The following is a 19,987-nucleotide window of genomic DNA, read 5'->3' as shown; positions in this document are numbered from 1 at the left end:
CATTTAAATATACCTATAAATGCATTCTGTGATACAAATCTGGAAAATATTAATACTCTATCCATACTATTTCACCTGGTTTTCCTGGGTTTGAAATTATACACAGTAAAGCAACACATGATCTTGTAAAAGATGATAAAATTCTGCCCTGATTACAAAATATTTACATTTTGCATACAACATAAAGCATTTAATCTAAATCCATCACTGATGGGTTTCATGTAAACCAAGACAATTACATTAAATAGTTATTTACTACAGAGCACATGATGAGGCTTACTTATGAACTAGGAAAAAACCAAAACAACAGACGCCTGATGGACTGAGGTCAGCACAGAACAAGTGAAGGGAAACTGCATGGGAAGAAGGGGAGTAGTGTTTTACTCATCTGGTGGCTGGAAAAAGGGAAGTGCAGTAAGAGTCCACTCAGACTGAGCTCCTGCATCACGGGATGCAAAGCCTGGCTCAGGATGACCTTGGCTGAAATGTGTTGCATGACCAGCAGCAGTTGTGACTCACCAGTGCAGGACAGAGTGTCCTGGTGCAGAAGGGACTCTGGAGGCTGCCATCACTAGGTCACCACCAGGTGTTGCTGTGTGCTCTCCCAAGCCCATCCCAGTTGCAAGCAATGGGATCCCTGGGAAACAGCAATCATCTTTCACTTATTAAAATGTCTTTGGCTCTCTACATCCTCAGACACACCTCATGGATGTTATTGAACATGGTGAAATGATTGGATCAGTTTGGCCTAAATCAGACTGAAGTATGTTGCAATCATTTATTTTTCTTCGTCTTGTTTGATCATTTCTATAATTTATATTAAAAAAAAAAACCAAACCCAAAAAACAACAGTGACACCCAGAGCATAAATGTATGTGGAAATGTATGGGCAAAACTGTGCAGCCTTTGCATAAGAATCTGTCAGAAACACAAATTGCTTTGAAAGTGAAGCTTCCCAAACCCATGCAGAAGAACAGGTTTTCCCACTCAAACTGATCTAATAAAGCAATACTACCCATCAGGCTTAATATGGTCTCTGAAATGGAGTTCCCATAGCTCCTCATCCCATACTGCACTAGGAAAAATCTGTCTATTTACCTCTCAGTAAGCACTGATACACCAGTTCAGCAGTATCTTGGAAGATACATACAACTTCTCTTCATTTAGACACTGCTGCCTGAAAACGCTCTGTTCTCCTGAAGCCTTCTTCCCTTGACCACCGCATTCTTAATGCTTTGAATGAGGGAAAGAAGAGATCCCAAAAACAAGCATGGCAAAGCATGAATCATAGGGAAAATTTGCAAGGTAGTATAGAAAAATACCAATAGATCAGACACTAGGCACTTTTGACAGAGCAGACTCTTGCTGTAACAAAGCAGCACATTGTCATAGCAGTGATTTGCCAACATCCTGCACAGTGTGAAGGGCATGTCCAGTCTCACTTTGACAACATTTGCACTTGGTCACAAGACAAACAGACTTCCAAACATGGAGCAGAATAGGGGACATCAGGAAAGACAGGGACCAGACAATAGACCCTTGCATTGTTCCAGTGTATCAGTAAAACCCTAATGTTTGCAAAGGTAGAGGTTTTTCCCCCAGAGACAGTTTCTCCTCCTTGCAGTTCCACAGACAGATCTCAGCCACACCACACCTGTCTGGTGACATCTGGCTTCCCTCATGCTTCATAGGCTCAGGGCATTGAAGGCATTATCTCTCCAAACTAGACTTCTACAGAATAGTGTGGAGGTTTGCCTTTTGGTGCTGCATGCCTGTTCAAACCCCATATGAATGTCTGTAATGTGTAAAGCAAATGGAGTACATTGCATCATGTCCAGTTTTTGCAAGATTTTTCTGCATTTTGGAATTTAACTGTTGTAGGACTTGAATTGAAAATGAATGTGAAAGCTTTGAAGGGGGAAGGAGATTGTATTTAATAACCATGGGTGTATATGAACCATTCTTATACCCAAATGCAAAATACATGACATTCATTCATATTTCTGCTGATGGAAATTTTTTAAAATCCCATCATATAACTCAGATTGAATGACTTTATTTTAAAAAGGCTTGCAAAAACAGAACACATACATGTATTTCAGAACACACTATTTTTAAAAACCATCTCACTTTAGTGGGAAAATAAGCAAAATTACTTTTTACTGCATTGTGTTTTCAATATTCTACACATTCTACATGTGCAGTCACTTCTTCTGTAATCAGCAAGGAATGGAAGCATGCTATACTCTGCCATGCTACACAGCAATTTCCCTCTTTGGGTCCGTATTGTGGAAATATATTGCTCAAACTGCCCTGGTAATAGTTTCCTTTCACATTTAACAGTTCTAATGTAAGGCTAGAAATCATAAAGAGTGGGATTTCTTGGAAAATAAAAGATTTCTTACATGTATCCATTAGTTGTTAGCATATCAGCCATGTATCTGGTGTTTGGGAGGTGCCGTCCAAATATATCATGAATCACAATCACAGATTTGCCTGTGCTGGCAGGTGGTTTGCAAATGTACACCTTGATGTGCTCAACTTGCACTTCCTGCCCCACAACCCTCATAGTCAAATCTGCCTCCAGTATCACACGGGCAGGGCCTCATTCATCAGCCATCTAGGAATCTGCAGGAAAGCAGAAATGAAAACCAGTTGTTATCTGCAATAAGAGCTATGATTATGAGTCAATCTTCATGCAGTCCTCCCCAGCCCCCTCCTGGGACACCTAATGATATCAACTTGGTACAGCAAGGTTGGAAAAGAAATTGTAGGTGTTTATTGTAAACAGGCTGTTGACATGTTTATGACATAAATATTCATAAACTTCAGGTCAGTCAGCATAACCCATGAGAGTGTTAAGGGAAGAGGAAGGGTTTATGTCAGTCCACCACTCCTAGCTTTGTGTCCGGAGCAATTCAGCAATTCAGCATGTGATAGCTACATTTCCATGTGATGTCCCCACACACTGCTTCATAACCACTGCTCTCATGTGGTCTTAAAGTTCCTCCTCACACACTGGCACCTGGTAACCTCTTGCTGTAACTCCTGTGGAACTCCACTGTCAACATGCTGTTTTTCTGACTACTGTTCCCTTCAAACTTTCATTCTGTATGTCCTCTTTCCCTTCCTTTTTAAGGATTCCAAAGCTGCTGCTTCCTACGTGCACTTTGCTGGTCTCCTGTATCCCCTGCCATACATAATCCTTTCCCAGGGAACCCATCATTAACTGGCATCTCTAAAGGTACTATTAAGTCAGCTTGAAGAAGGTAAATCAGAAGAGGGTTTCTTTGCAAAGTTATAAGCTGTGCAATCTGAACTGAGAGTGGTCAGAAGAAGAGAGACATACACCAGTGCTTTGTTTGTAACACATCTTCATACAGAACAGATACATAACTTCTCCAGAGGGATGCATTTTAAAAGACAAGCTGGAAACTAGTCCTTTCTCCTCAAGTGAAGAAAGGCTTCTATAGAGTTTATTATCTAGGAGGTCTTCTCAGATGAAACCCTCAAGCTCAGTTTAGTTTCTTGTATCTTTCAACAAGAGACAGGCCACTGTAGCATCTTTTTAAACCAAACTAACATTTGGTGATCCCTCCTCTTCCCTTTCACAGTCATTAGGTAGTCATACAAATAGCATTTATTTTACCCTAGTCTGAGGAACTGTTTAAAACCTTGCTCTGCTGTCACTCTTAACTGATCAAAATGGAACTGTTTGTTTATTCCCATGCAAATACATGTACTGGAACAATATTCCTTGGTCTGGCTGGTCCCCTTACTAAAGTGAAATGCAGCACACTGGCAATAAAAATCAAATGTGCTCTTCAATGTTGAATTGGTTTTTGTTCAGAATATATCTTAGTTACTTATCCTATTCTAGATTTTCTGGCTAATTCAAAGTTAGATACTAAATAAGAGCTCTAATACACTTCCAATAATCCCTCTTCAATTTCTCTGCTACAATTGTAATTCAGTAAATCATATTAAAAACAGTTTCAAGATTAATTTATCACAAAAACCTTCTTTAGAAAATAAAACCAAATAGCAAAACAATTAGGGTAGAGACCCAGTTCAGGCAGAGTCTTATCTGTGAACTCCTAATATTGCAACCAGAGCATAACAGCATCTCTGCTGTTCTTCCACCCACAGCAGTGAGCCTGGGGCTATAGCATCAACACCGAAATAGATAACAAGACTTCAAAGAGCACTAGTTTGAAATGTTTCTCTGCCTTCTCCTTCATCCATCTATTTATTCTTCCCATGGATCATCACTCCTTGTCCAGTTTTATTCTGTGGCTTGTCATCAAGGTTGCTACTCCCCATTTTCTCATGCAGCATAGGAGTGCCAGAGACAAATCTGTCTCCACAATACTTCATTCTGTATCAGAGGTTTTTCCTACTTGAGCACTGGTGATGCTTGGATGGCAGAAATTCAGATTTACCAGTTGCTACTCTTTGAATACTACTTTTCCAGTGATAAATATTTGGGCTGCCTGTCTCAATTGAGTTCTAGTTTCCCAAGGAATTTTAAAGTGATTTTATACTATTTTGCCAGTTAAGTTTAATAGAGAATTGCAAGGTGATTAATTCAGCATTTTGGAGATAATACTGTTTGCCACAGTTAAAATTTCTTTAAGCAGCTTAGTGTAACTCTATTTATACTTGCTTATGTTGGAAAAAGAAAGCTCTAGCTCATGATGAGGAAGCATAAAGAGAATACCCTTGGGTTAAAATTCAAATCACACTTCTTCCACCTTATTGGCTTATCAAGCTCTAATGTTATCCCAAGGTAATTTGATTTTGCTACACAGAGGAGATAAACTGATGAATATTCAGTAATGTGATGATGCTGTATGGCAAACCAGGGTTTTCTCTGAATAACTACAGACTCCTAACGAGCAGATGACATTCTGCCTTTTATCACAACCCAGCAGGCTGGTGTCTTGCTGCATGCAGAGACAACATTTAACAGCTTTGCTTGCTACGGCTTCCACTTACTAGGAAGCCAGGTTTCCTCTGACACTGGTGTACTTTTACTGCAGGATTTGACAGGGACCATTCAGGGTGTTGATTACTGTAATTAGAGCCAAAGTCCCTAAAACTCTTCTTGGTGGCTGTCAAGGAAAGGGGCCCCATCTTGTGGACATTTCCCGGAGCATGTACGGTCTGGCTGTGAAGCTGTTAACCACGGTGCTGTTAAGTGCTGAAAACAAGCTGTGATAACCAACTGCAGCAGATCTCGCCTAAACCAGAGTTATGTCTGGACTGAGAAGTGCAAAACCAACCTCATTTCCTTCTCTCAAGGCAAACCATCCTCCAGTTTTTGTAGGTATGAGGCATCCTGCCTCAATAGAGCTTTTAAAGAAAGACCTGAAGGACGCTTTTATGTAATTACTTACGAACTCTTTACCTGCTCACTGAAGAATAGGAATGAGAAAAGAAAAAGGTGAGCAGAGATGAGGCTGGGGCATCCACCACCAGCAAGGTCAACCAACCAACCCAAGGAACAATTTCTCAGGCACCCCAGAGGCCATGGCACATGTGGCCATATGCTGTGAGCAGCAGGAGAACCTGGATGCCCAGAATAGCTGGAGACACCCTGTGCCAGCCCTGATGACCCATGTCTCGGTACCTTTGGAGAAGAGTACAAGCAGGCTTTCATGTCTCTCCTATAAAATCTGTTTACACAACATGCAGCTGCATCCCACACATGCTATCCCACACCCACGACACCTGGATCATAGGCACAAGTGTCACCTAAAGAGGTTCCCCAATGAATGCCATTTTTTTAAGAAAATTATTAGTGTTTGGGAAAACAGACAGTTTCTATCCCATTTCAAACAGGTTTTGATACCAATAATGCAACCAGCATTTTTCACTTCAGGACAAACTACAGCAGACACTGCTTTCATAGCTCCTTCAAATTCCTGTTTCCAAGACCTTCATCATGCTTGTCCCTTGTCTCCTACAAAACTGACATAGCGTATGGTGCTACCTTCACAAAGCCATGACACTTTGAGAATTTTTCTGAGGTTATGTAGGCACAGGAGTGGTGCCAAGGGCCTGGAGCTCTCCTTGGCTCACATGGAAACACTGTGGGACTGGGGCCTTGATGTTTGTCAACACGAGATACAGCTGTGGGGATACTGTCTGGGGACCCAGAGATACTCTCTGGGGACATGGGTAACAGACTTGGACTGAAAGCACCAGGTCAGGTCATCATGGGGATTTTGGGGATCAGGTCATCATGGGGATTTTGAGGATCAAAGAAGGTTAGAGATTGAGATACTGTCTGGGGACCCAGAGATACTCTCTGGGGACATGGGTAACAGACTTGGACTGAAAGCACCAGGTCAAGTCATCATGGGGATTTTGAGGATCAAAGGAGGTTAGAGATTGGATGTGCCCTTGGAACTCACCTTGTCCAATCTCCCATGAACAAGACCACACCACCTGAAGTTTCACTCACCCTGAGGGTCTTGAATCTCTCCAAAGAGGGAGATTCTGTCACTTCTCTGGGCAGGTTGCCCCAGAGAAGTTGTGAAACATCTCAGAGCTCCATGGTTCTCCTAGTGCCTGCTGCCTCCTTACCTTCCCCTGTGCTCTCCCAACACGACCTTCTCCACTGCACCCATGGAGGGTGAAGACGAAGGCAGCCCCCCAGGCCAAAAAACCTCAAGTTCTCTCACCCTGTCTCCACAGGAAAGGTTCTCCAGCCCTCTTACCATCTTGGTGGTCCCAAGGTTATTTTGGCCTATGACCTGCTTCTGATGCCTTCCTTCATTCCTGAGAACCATGAAGGGAGCCATTGACTAGGTCTAGTAAATTATTTATTTGTGTCAACACACCACCAGCCACCATCTTCCCCGGGCAAATCAGCAGCATTTCAGGACATGTGTGTCCTTTTTGCAGTGAATTAAGCCTGCTTAGTCCTAGGATTGTGATTTAGGCACATCTGTATGCATCCATTTTTCAGTTATTTCGGGCACATTCATCTCCTGTGCCTTTGGAAAACATTCTCTTCCTAGTTTGTCTGGAAAATTTGTGCATCCATTTTCTATGCTGTCCCTAAGAAGTAAAAAGCAAAAGCTTAAGTACTTGAATGTAGTGAATCTAAAGGAAAACAAAGCTAACAATCCCCTGCATGACTGTGGACTGAGTGCAAGCATTACATAAATTAATAATGTTTTCAGTCATAACTCTTTGTCATGCACAACAAGCCAGTAGACCAGGCATGTTTACTGGTACTGGAAGAGCAAAAAAGTCTCAGTTCTAGCATTTTTTGGATGGCAAATAGCAGCGAGTCACACTGATGATACATGTATTGTACTGTACCTTACAGTGTACATTTTAATGTACAGCAGTGACCTTGTTTGTGTAGTTTTGTCAGTCCTTGAGTTTAAGAGATAACCAATTGTGTCATGGATTTAAAGGTCCCCAATACAAGTGAAAGGAAAATTGGCTGTGTTCACATACCTTAAAATGCCATTATTTACACACATACAAACACAAAAATCCTTTCTTCTTCCACCTGAAAACTCATTGACTGCAAAGCAGAACCTCAGACTAGGGAAATAAGCAGCCCAGATTCCCCTATTAGTTAAAGTTCATGGATATAAATATTTTCCATCTGAAGTGGTGTCACAATATTAGTTTTATGACTGTGGTTCACAATTACCCAGAGATGGCTCACCATCTGCACCAAATATGAAGGCAGCAAATAGTCTTAAGAGACAGTTCCCTGGCAAGGCAGGGCAAGGCAAGACAAGGCAAGGCAACTGCTGCCAAATCCATGCTTTCACTGTCAGGGTTCTATTCCATAAAGAGACAAGGTTCTCCAGATTTCTTATGGCACAGTGGTGATATTTCTTTACACACCCACACAAGATGATTGCGTATGGATCAGACTGTGTCTGGGTAATAGAGGGTGCAAGGAAAAGGGTGCTGCAATGTCAGCTCTTTTGCAAGCGACAGGGTGCTAGAGGAACTCCTGCTCATATCAGAAGGAATAATTATCAAAAATCACAATCTCACACACAAAAATGGCACCTTCCCTGTAATTAAACAGGACTAGCTACTGACATATTGAATAAGGACTCTAAAATATTTAAATGTGTTAATACAGCTGGGCATGCAAATGTGAGAGACTGAACACTGCTAGAACTAGGAATGGTAACTACACTTGTTCTTTTCTATATATTTTCTGTCATTGTCTCTTTCTTCTTCTAATTCCCTCTTCTTGGAGTTTTGAATAATTTAAAATTAGATGGGTTCGGAGTTTGGTAAGTTGAATAGACAAGTGAATAACACTTTGTGAGATGTTTTATGATGATAGCAATGTCAGCTCTTTTGCAAGCGACAGGGTGCTAGAGGAACTCCTGCTCATATCAGAAGGAATAATTATCAAAAATCACGATCTCACACACAAAAATGGCACCTTCCCTGTAATTAAACAGGACAAGCTACTGACATATTGAATAAGGACTCTAAAATATTTAAATGTGTTAATACAGCTGGGCATGCAAATGTGAGAGACTGAACACTGCTAGAACTAGGAATGGTAACTACACTTGTTCTTTTCTATATATTTTCTGTCATTGTCTCTTTCTTCTTCTAATTCCCTCTTCTTGGAGTTTTGAATAATTTAAAATTAGATGGGTTCGGAGTTTGGTAAGTTGAATAGACAAGTGAGTAACACTTTGTGAGATGTTTTATGATGACAGAATGCTGCTCTAAACTTCTGCCAAAGTTCTCTCATTTTCTATAGTTGCCAGTGAAGTGTTTTTTGGGGGGTTTTTTGGCCTCTTGATGTTATCTTGCTGGTATTTCTCCCATGCATCTAACTCAGAGTACATAAAAAAGCCCTTTTAAGAGGTTCATCGAGCAAGTATTGTTTAATACACTCAGTCTGTTGAGGTGTGTGGATAACCAGCATGCCATGTAATAGAGGGTGCAAGGAAAAGGGTGCTGCAATGTCAGCTCTTTTGCAAGCGACAGGGTGCTAGAGGAACTCCTGCTCATATCAGAAGGAATAATTATCAAAAATCACAATCTCACACACAAAAATGGCACCTTCCCTGTAATTAAACAGGACAAGCTACTGACATATTGAATAAGGACTCTAAAATATTTTAATGTGTTAATACAGCTGGGCATGCAAATGTGAGAGACTGAACACTGCTAGAACTAGGAATGGTAACTATACTTGTTCTTTTCTATATATTTTCTGTCGTTGTCTCTTTCTTCTTCTAATTCCCTCTTCTTGGAGTTTTGAATAATTTAAAATTAGATGGGTTCGGAGTTTGGTAAGTTGAATAGACAAGTGAATAACACTTTGTGAGATGTTTTATGATGATAGAATGCTGCTCTAAACTTTTGCCAAAGTTCTCTGATTTTCTATAGTTGCCAGTGAAGTGGTTTTTGGGGTTTTTTTGGCCTCTTGATATTATCTTGCTGGTATTTCTCCCATGCATCTAACTCAGAGTACATAAAAAAGCCCTTTTAAGAGGTTCATCGAGCAAGTATTGTTTAATACACTCAGTCTGTTGAGGTGTGTGGATAACCAGCATGCCATGACCATATAGTTACACTGACAGGATAGTAATGTGTGAAACTGCCAGACTGATGGATATCAAAGGGAAAGTCATATTAATGTAGCTAGCTAGCCTTAACTTATGGCAACATTAACAAGGTACGGGGTGAGAAGCTGATAGATGTAGAAAATAAAAAGGGTGATGGGTTCCTTAGAGAATCTCTGAGTAAGCAATAATTGCCCAGTCATTACCAAGGTGATGGAATTCAAAAAACATACAAAGGCAGAGTGTACCTGGGGATGCTTTTTAAAAAATATATATTATGTTATTGGGAGGATATGAGGGTGATAAAGGGGAAGAACTTCAGAGAGGAACAAGGATATAATGTGAAGCAAAAAATGTAATCAGGATTGCCTGAGTCCTGTGCCTGATCACCACGACATCAAACCCAATGTTTCTGCAGTGTTCGTGTCTGGGCTACTTCCACAAGAGGGACTGTGTTTTTATGTTTTTCCTTGATGTTGATGAAGGAATACCAGAAATACCTTTCTTAATATTGCCAAGGGAATACCTGGAGGATGTCACTTAACAACATAATTTCTTCCTAACTCCTTAGTACAGCCAAGTGCTTGTTTCATGCATGGGGAATTCTGCCCACTACAGCTGAGAAAAATATTTTGTAGGTAATAAAAGATAATGTCTGTATGCAAACCCAGGATACTTCCATGTGAACACCTATGACCACCAATCATCATACCAAAATAAAGCCTGAAATTATTCAAGTAAAGTCATGATGAAGTCATGCTTACAAACAAACAAAAATGAATAAACACTCTCATGAGTATCAAGGTCATAATGTAAAATAATGAAGCAAACAAAAAGCAATAAAACTTCAAAAGACTTTTCAATGCCTAATCATCCTTTAGTCTGACTTTTATTTCACAATCTTCTGAAAATATTGTCAAAAATAATTTAAAGCTATAAATTAAAACATTGCTATTTTAGTTTATGACAACTTTCAAAATGAGATAATTTTCCCTTGACTGTTTTCTTCTCTTAAATTAAATCAATCACTGATCTTGAAGCCTAGCATTTCTTTCTGCTATTGTCAAACAAACATTTTGATCCAATCAATCATATCCCTTCTAGCTTCTTCAATATATGGTTTATCCTCAGGTTTCATATCTTCTGGCTTCAGTTGTGCAAACCCATGAACTTGTCCAGGATAAACTTTAATTTTATAGGGAACTTTACAATACAGTTTCAGCTTGTCCTCCAATAAGAAGATCTGTAAAAAAAAAAAAAAAAAAAAAAAAAAAAAAAAAAAAAAAAAAGCAAGCGTTTTTTCCATTACATTATGGGATTTTTTTTAAGTTTGCCAAATTTGCTGTTTCTCATAGAGAAAATGCCTCTTCGGGTGTAAGACTGACACTTTTTTTTTTAAGTCTAAGAGGGTGAGTCTAAGAACCTCAACAGTTGTAGGAAAGATGGTTTGGTAAATCTCATTGCCATAAAGGAACGGGTTTCTGTTCAGACTCAGGCTTGTAACCTACACTTGAAGCTCTGATCTTGAGAAAGCATAGACCATAAACCTTAGTGACCATCAGTCCAAAATATTTTGATAGGCTTAGTAACAGAGTTTAAGAAAACGTGGAGAGCTTTTTTTCTCTTTTGTTAAATAAACATTGCTATTGCACAATGTTTTGGTGATTAGTATGCATACAAAGTACTAACAATGTGTTCATGTACCTTATACATTTGCTGGCACAGTTTGTGCTTATTTCTACTGAAAGTCAGAAAATAGAAGAATTAACACTTATTTTGCCCCACAAGCTTACTTCTACCCTTTGTGCAGATTAGAGAGGGAGTTGTAATTTATTTTGTTGTTTTTTGATATCTTGGTTTGGGTTTTTTTTATGAAGCCCTTTTTTCAGTACAGAAAACTACATATTTGAGGGTTGTTTTTTGTTTAATGCAGGAATTTTTACTTATACAATCTGCACAGAAAGAAAGCTTCAGGAGAAAAGGGAGTAGTTTCAATGTGTAACACATGACAGAAAAAATGCATTTGCCAAAATTGTGCCCCTGGGAGAAAAACACATTCACCACAAAATGAGGACAGGGGGTGAAGGATTTGTTTTCCTCTGCAGAGAAAACTCATATGAGGTACAGATTAATATGCTGACTAACGCAGTTAGAAGTAAATATTGAATTACTTCTGCATTCCTAGAGCACACTGCCAGTTCTCCAGTCACACCCTACCCTAAAACCAAGCTGTGCTAGAGGTGGTATGTTATCCTTGTCACTAAAGAAAAAGAATTTATGCACAGAAGAGGGCACCAGTTTCCTACCCATATATTTATCCAGCCTCTCACGTATGCTTACAGTAGGGGTTATATCAGAACATAGATGGCAGCCAGGAGTCAAAGCATTTGAGTTGTCTCAGATAAAGTTCATGGCCACTCTTTTGACACAGTTCATTTTGCCTTCCTGTAGCAAAAGCAGTTAGTCATGGGTCCCCACCATCAGAAAGTTCTGTTACTAAGCTGAAAATACTTTTTTTTTTCCATTCAGTGTCCAAATTCAGTGGTTTAGCTACCTGATTTCTCACCCATAGCAGCAGCATAAAAGCATTTTGAGATGCTTGGCTCATATTAAGTTGGATATCCTTGTCCAGTTTCACACTCTGCTTATCTAGACACTGATGACTGTTCTTTATTGTATTTCTTACCTCAAAAAAGAAGCTTTGAATAACCTAAACAAGATAGAGGGGAAGTTGAAACATAAATAGAACTCTCCAACCTGTCTAATTTTTTGTATATGAAAATGCTTTCTAACAAGGATTTCTGCGTAGGATAAATGAGCTATGGGAAAATAAGTCTTTCCAGAAAAATAGCTTACCTGATCCAAAGAAATAGTGTGGTCTTTCTCACCAAAAATGAAAAATGTGGGATTTAGTAAACTGTATCTTTCTTCAGAGTCTCTAACTATTCCTGTAATGTTTTGAGAAACAGTCGATTAGTGAGGGTAGCATTACTGAGAGATAAATGGCAAATTAAAAGACAACATTTCTATTTAAGTTTACTCATTAGGTACATTACTTAGATCAGGACATTGGCTATGTGGATGGAGAATAGGCATTTGGAAAGCATATTTCCCTGCTCTCCTAAAACAGGGAATTAATTTTTTTTCTGTTTAATGTATCCTTCATGGTTTTATACCAATATAGCTTATTGTTGAAATAACCATAATTAAAATATGCAACTCACCTTTGAGTTGAGAATTTATAGAAATTGTTACAAAGCAATAAGTAGAATTACAAGCTATGCATAGTCACGTGAACCCAAGTAAGTTTTCATGTGTTCTACACTACCATAGAGGGACACCCCAGCGGCTAATTGAGGATTTTTCAGCATCAAGTGATGTACTGCCATTCCACCCCAGGAAAACCCAACGATACCAATCTTCTTTGCACCGCATTGTTCCTTTAGATACTTCAAGACAACATCAGCTTCCCTAAGACATATAAAGAAAAGTAAACTAAGGAATCTATTGCAGAGCCAGTACTTGACAATTTAAGTAAATTAAAAGACATACATGGTATCCTTTCTGTGTCTGCACCTTCAGTTATTTAAAATAGAGATTACTTTAAAAAGCACATTTCAGGCTAGAGCAGTGGCTTCCATTATTAAATGAGAGTTAACATCTCTGGTCCTAGTTTAGGGAAATACAGGTGTAGGCACTTAAATACTTACCTGAATTATCACCTGCTCCTTTGTTTTCAAAATTAGTAAATTTTTATTTGAATCACTTTGTCTAGGACAGGACAACTAAAGACAAGACATATCTGCAAGTAGAACAACATCTTGCATTATGGACTGCAGAAATAGATAAGCTTCACTGTACTATCTCTACAGAGTTCACCTATTTAGATAAAGATTTTCCTGTCATTCCTGTTACATGAGTTAATACTAAAATATCTTACCAAGCCCATGTGCAAGAATGTTATGCTACAATGGTAATTACTCAAATTACGTTGTCAGTAACAACAGTGTTTAAAAAAAAATAACTTTTGTATGAAGTGAAATAAAAAAAAAGTTATTGTAGGTGAGAATGAGTAAATTTTTTTAAATTGCTGACTTCTGAGGTCTCAATAATTTTATCTTCTTCATTACCTACAGAATTTTAAATTAAGTTTAAATGCAGAGTTCATAAACTATTAACTGCATTTTCAAACATTAGGTAGAGTTGTATGGTCATTCAGGTTTGGTTAGGCTGACCAAAAAAACTCAGTATGACAGTGACATGAAGAGGACATTATGTCCTAGGCCTGTGGCCATGCTCTCTCAGATTTGGTTTGTTTGAAAGGATACTGAGAAAGCCATGAATATGTTGGGTTCCGTGTTCTCTGAAATGGATCTGAACTGGAATGTTCACCTACAAGTGATCCCTCAGGAGACAGCAAAGGCATGTCCTGGGATCTTAATTTTTTAAGACAGTGCCCATGTATCTGCTCCTCTTTGGAGTAGGATTTTTTATAGGTGTTAGTAATGTGTGTCTTAAAAATTTTGGTCACAGCTTCTGGAATTATATGGTCAAAATCTTTTCTGAGAGACATTGAAGATAGACTGTGGCTGCTGAATGTCTGGACAGGGCCAGAAGAATACTTGTGGCTTGCAGGATGGTGGCTGAGTAATAGGGTGTCACCATTGCCTCACTATCATCTCAAGTGTTGAGCTGTGGTGAGAGATGCTGAAGAAACAGCAATGCCTCCCATAATTCAGGGAAGCATTGTTACAGGCACTGTTAAATTATACAGATAATGATCCCTCTATTTCATACAGAAAAAAATAGTTGATCAGATGTTTCTTAGGTTGTGGTCAGTCTTGCAAATTTTTAGGCAGTGCTGCTCAGGAGAATCTCATCAGTACCTATCATCATCTGCAAGGCAGAAAGCAAGATGGGCATGTGACAACTGGCAGATAACATCTGCAGTTGTAGAAGAATTTTCCTCTTTATCTTGAGGACTGAGTGCAGAATCAGCACTTGTGAGTGAGAGTGCTGGGTAGCCTGTGAAACACTGTGAGCCTCTATGGCCAGTATAACACAGTCAGAAAAGGGCTCAGGAAAACAAGATGGGGACAATAAGCAGAGTGATGGGCAGAGCAGATGATCCTTTTCAAATCCCAGTCAAGACAGTGCCCAGAACCACAGAAGAATCACCCAGAACTGTGGTTGTACAGCCAGCTTTCCCTGCTGTGAGGTGCCATTTCTAACATTTCATATAAATTCTCCATGTTTGCTAGATTCTTTTCAAAGTTCAAGTACAAATATGTGTCTTACTTGTCTACTTTCATAGGATCGTGATTTTTCATCCAGTCAGGAAAGTCAGCCCAGTGATCAGTAGATGTCCAGGGTTTTGTGCCCTTGAAGAAGTCTGGGCAGATGGTTCTGCGTGAGATATGGAATTCAATCAATTATCATTAAAACTGTGAATGTCTAAATGTCTCTTAATATCTTCTAGTCCAGAGTGCACATCTACATGATCACTGTTGTCCTATTCTGGTAATCAGCTAGATTAAAACATATGCCTTTGTGTGGAAAACAAATTGTTTCCTTGTCCTTATTATTTCCTTAGACACGCTTAATACAAAAATAAAGGGATTAAACAAACCTCCTGATTCTAGGTAAACACATAGGTATGTCTTTGCTGTTACAAGCTAAAGCAAATGTTCAAAAGGTTTGGTTCTGAAAAGCTTATACAACTTAAAATAGATACCACTGTTTCTCTTTGTATCACCCATGCTGCTTCATAAGCACAAACATGGCACTTCAAGACTCACTGTACCTTTGTGCTCAGCTAGCCATTTTTCCTGGGTCAGTTTTAGCACCTTCAGTGGCTCCATGGAAATATTTTGTCCATTTTCTTTTTTATTTGCTCAGACTGAAGCGGTATGGTTTTCTTATGTCTGTTGGGAACAACATATGCTATGCCTAGCTTTGGGCTTGGTGATCTATCAGTGCATTTAAGGGGAAGATAGGAAAGAAAGTTGCTTACATGTATCCATGACCTGCTATCAAATCGACTATGTATCTAATGTCTGGGAACTGCCATCCAAATACATCATGAACCACAATCACAGCTTTGTCCGTGGAAAAAGATGGTCTACAAACATATGCCTTAAGGTAATCAATTTGTACTTCATGGCCAAGGCACCCATAGTGAGACCTTTCTCCGGTATTGTATAGAAAAGGATCAGCCATTTGAAAACCTAAAAAAAAAAAAAAAAAAGAGTAAGAATAAAAATACAGCAAGAATGTAAAAATAATTCGTTAACAAAAACCATTTAGGGCAAAAAGGCAAGTAGGGCCTTCCGAAAGTAGTTGAATAACTTCTGTAAATAACATTGACATCCTTGTATGAAGAGAGAAAGTAGAAAAAAGCAAAAGCAATGTTCCAGTGCAGAATGCCTCTTCGCCTATTATGTTATTAAGCTGAGAATAAAGAGAAATACCAAAATCAAAGTTATCAAACTACAAACAACCTGGACATGTAGGTCTTGACACTCATGTCACATTTGTTTTGCTGCCATGTGGCTCTGTCAGTGCTGGTGTGAAGCACTGTGGCTTCCAAAGTCATTCTCTCCTGAGGCATGGAGCCGTCATCCATGTCCTTATGGGGAATCCTGTGCTGGCTCCTCTGAACTATTTGCAAGGACCACAGCACTCAACTTCTGCATTGAACTGTAGTGTTCAGTGCTTCTCTTGGTGCTGGTGCCTGGTAGCTCATGTGGACTTTCTGTAGCAGCATCACAGCTCTTCTGGGAACAGGAGTACTGGGAGCAGTTAGCGAAGAGCTGCAGTATGGATTTGTAAACTAGATTCCAATGCCACGTGCCCCTATGCCCTTGAGAGGGATTGCAAGAAAACAAGCTTATGTGCAAGCCTCATTCAGAATATTTGAGAGTATATGGTTTTGTCCCCTCTGCAAAAGTAGCAATTAGAGACAATGAGCCAGTAGATGTGCTAGACAGATTAAAGTCAAAAGTTGTTCTGACTCTCTGTGTCAGGAGCTTGGAATGGACTCTGTGCAAAAAGTAGATTGTGATCCTGTAATTAAAAGTGGTGTTATAATGCATCTATACAAGGAATCCAATTAAGTCTGCAGGGGCAGTGATAATAGTAGCACTTCCTAGTCATGTACTGACTTTGTACTGACTTTGAAACTGTCCTTGGGCGTGCAGTACACAGGCACTTACACTATGACTGTCTCCACTTCAGCATTTCTACATCAACCTATTATTCTAGTTTGCATTGTAACATGTACTTCATAAAACTATCTAATCTTCATGGAAGAGCAGCAAATTCCCATAAAAATACATGCCTTCCTCAGCCCTCCATTAACTAGAGCAGCAGAGAGCTACATTTCATAGAGTAATGGGAAATTTTGCCTAGGCAATAGGGACACATTTGGAACCATGGTACGTGGTTCTGAAGAACAGAGAGTTGATGCCACAGAGACTCACTGCTTGCTTTTGCCCTGCACAACACTTCCAGTATGTATGATTCATTCTAGCTCAATAAAAGGATCCATATTTTATATGCATTTAGACTGCTTTATACCCAAGATAACCCAAATTTTATATGCATTTAAACTTATTACATGCTCCCCAATGCATAGTGCAGAGACACTTCCACATCCTCTCCCAAGCCTGGGGCTGCTGTCACCAGATCTGGCAGGGCCAGGACTGAGTTTGAGCAAATAAGCTTGATTACAGCCATAACCCTGGCTGATAGTGGTGTGGACATACAGGAACTGGGCAGACATGGCTTATTCTCTAATCAAGCTCATTCAGATAAATCCATGAGATGGATGATCTCTCATCATCATAGTAATCCCCTGTGCTGATAACCGAGAATTGATTACATGTGTAATTTTCATCCCACCTTTCTCAACATCTGTCAGGCTTGGTTCTAGGAAGCACGAAGTAGCCTGATCTTCAGGATTAAGATCTCCATTGTTTTGGCATTATATGAAAGTGGAAGGCTTGTCACACATGGGAGATTATCTCCTAGTTTAAGCCCCACCATAATGCTTGAAATGCCTGAAAATGCTAGAGACAGGTCCGTTCATACAAAAGTGCTTCCTACCTCTCTTTTTTATAACCTAAGCTTGTTGAAGTCTGCCTGGAGAAGCCACAGGTACTCCCAAAGACAGCTAACACTGCTGCCTTCCGAGATGGCAGCCACAGTCTTACTCCACTGTGGTGTTTTGTTCAGAAGGGCACAGCCTGTGTCCCCTTCAAGGAAGTGTTGCTTAGGAGGCACTAAGATCTGCAGTAGTTGTGAACCAGCCTACTCCCTATCCATTGGTTGCTTCCCAGAAACCATTTCTTTGGCGTCTGCTGACTGAGGCCAGGCCAGCTGGCTCTTTTCCAGGCGGCAGAGAACGTTAGTAAATAGTCAGCCACACCTGAACTGCTTAGAAGTTTGATGGGATCCTGTTCAGTCAGAAGATTTATTTACTCCCGCCTGCTTTGTCCCACGCAATGTGGTGTGGCAAAGCAACACGCCAGGATATTTCCTACTTTTCCAGTCTCACCTCATTCCCTCTTCCCACCAATTTCATCCATTACACTTTTCCTTTTCCTGCTTTCCCCATGGCACAGTTCCAAGCAGGCAGCATCTTGCCTTTATGTCCCGCTCTGTATCACTGTGCTGCAGCACAGAAGAGATGCAGGGCCTGCTGGGAACAGGGGGAAAAGTTACTGCTGCTAATGGGGAAAACCACAGATATTGATGAGTCTTGTAACATCCTACTGCTCCTTAAAAGAAAGGCTTCTTAGACCTTCTCCTTCTCTCCAGTGGTCCTGCCCTTCCTCGGGTGTCTTCATATCATTCAGCTTTCATGCAAGTAACTTAAAAACTGAGGAGAATTATTTACACAACACAAAGTGGGGCTCCACAAAAGGTAGGACAGACCCGAACTACTGCATTTCTAGGAGCAGCAAATCAGATAGTTATATTCTGGTGATCTTAGTTTTCATCAGGAAAAAACAAATCTCTATTTGAAAAGTGAGGTTAATAATATTTTAAAACACAATCAGGTTAAACAGAGGCAAAGATCCTGCTAAGGACAATCTCCACTTCTCAGAAAGTGAGTATGAGCACGTGATCTCGAAGTGCTGTGCTGTTTGGCAGGACCTTGGACTACTGATGCCAAGATGTGACATCTCTGCCCTTTTCCCGGGTCGAGTGATAACATTTTAAGCTACAGCAGCATTTCATTTCAATGCTAAGAGCTCAGTGGACCGAACAAGGAAAAGAATGGAAATTCATTACTATAAGGGTGAAAAAAATATTATAGTCCTTTAATGTGAACTTGATGAACATAAATTATTAGTGTCCTCAGAACTATTGCTGTACCAGAGTTTGTAGCAAAGACTTAAAATGAAATTTAATCTTTCCCAAAGCTAACAGCCTTTATCTTCATCTTATCTGCCCCTTGATACTTGTTTTTGTGCATTTTTTTACTGAAAACAAAATAATAGTCTCTCTTTAAAGGAGTAGGTTTTGCTGATTGTTTCATGCCTTTTCAAAAAGCTATATCTACTTGCTTAGCAATTTCAGATTTTCCCTTTCAGCACGGGTAAAAGTAGTTATCCTTTTCTGCTGTCAACTCAATCTGCATGGACCAGTTTGCCCTCACATACCTGGAGTGCAGGATCCTGTTTCAGCCCAGCTCACTTCTTCTGCTCAGTGAGACACCAGCTAGATTTCTCTAAACAGAAAAAGAAGAAGACCAGTTCTTGCTGACAGTTTTGCTCCTGGTGCTGCCCATCCAGTTTTCAGGTGCTCTTCAACTCTTCTGCAGATTTTGGGATTGGGAAGTGAGGAGGAGAGGCTTCACTCAAGAGTCATCCCGAACGGAAGGGGTGGGGACAGATCATGCAGAGAGGCAGTCTGCAGCGGACTCCACATCAGTTGCCTTTACTCCACCTTTCATTTATTTGTTATCTAACGAGTTTAGAAGGAAAGATGCACCCAAACACTGTAATACACTATGATGTGTGTGATGCAGGCATTTAAGACACTGCAGAGGTTTTAGACTTCAGTACTTAAAACTGAGACATTTAGCATCAGTGGTGTGTTTGCTGATGCATTTTCTTGAAGAATATTCATATACTTCCTTGACTATAATAAATGTCATTAATGAAATTTAAGGTGAATTAAGATGAATCTGTCCTGGCAAACTTGCAGCTTAAAAAACTTACTAAGTCTCCCTAGCACACACATTCAACATATTACAACCACACCCATAAGTATTCTCAACAAGTCGAAAAGTGTTCCAGGTTATTTGTGATTAGACTTGCATTTGACAAGCGAGAAAGACTGGAGTCTGTGGTGCCTTATTGAAATTTTCCATTCCTATTTCCACAACAGCACTGTATGCA

The 19,987-nt window shown here is 39.8% G+C and overlaps 1 protein-coding gene across 1 annotated transcript; it reads right to left on the bottom strand.

Annotated features, from left to right (window-relative positions):
• Positions 1–10,500: 10,500 nt before the first annotated feature.
• LOC120504904 (carboxymethylenebutenolidase homolog) lies at positions 10,501–19,364 on the bottom strand. Its single transcript, XM_039714807.1, has 6 exons — positions 19,247–19,364; positions 15,592–15,805; positions 14,877–14,984; positions 12,907–13,049; positions 12,435–12,526; positions 10,501–10,821 (listed from the first exon to the last, which is right to left on the bottom strand). Exons 2-6 carry the CDS (start codon positions 15,795–15,797, stop codon positions 10,642–10,644), a joined length of 729 nt encoding a protein of 242 aa, XP_039570741.1. The 5' UTR covers positions 15,798–15,805; positions 19,247–19,364; the 3' UTR covers positions 10,501–10,641.
• Positions 19,365–19,987: the final 623 nt, after the last annotated feature.

Source organism: Passer montanus, unplaced genomic scaffold, assembly GCF_014805655.1.
Source record: "Passer montanus isolate IOZ18808 unplaced genomic scaffold, ASM1480565v1 scaffold31, whole genome shotgun sequence".
Taxonomy (NCBI): Eukaryota; Metazoa; Chordata; class Aves; order Passeriformes; family Passeridae; genus Passer; species Passer montanus.
This window is presented reverse-complemented; position numbering and strand designations above follow the sequence as displayed.

Bases quoted from the DNA above. Each gene is read 5' to 3' on its own strand.
- LOC120504904 (XM_039714807.1), bottom strand. From the start codon at position 15,797: ATGGCTGATCCTTTTCTATACAATACCGGAGAAAGGTCTCACTATGGG. The intron at 14,985-15,591 runs GTAAGCAACTTT...TATCTCACGCAG, and splicing joins ATAGCAGGTCATGGATACAT to AACCATCTGCCCAGACTTCT. The intron at 13,050-14,876 runs GTAAGACACATA...TATATGTCTTAG, and splicing joins GATCCTATGAAAGTAGACAA to GGAAGCTGATGTTGTCTTGA.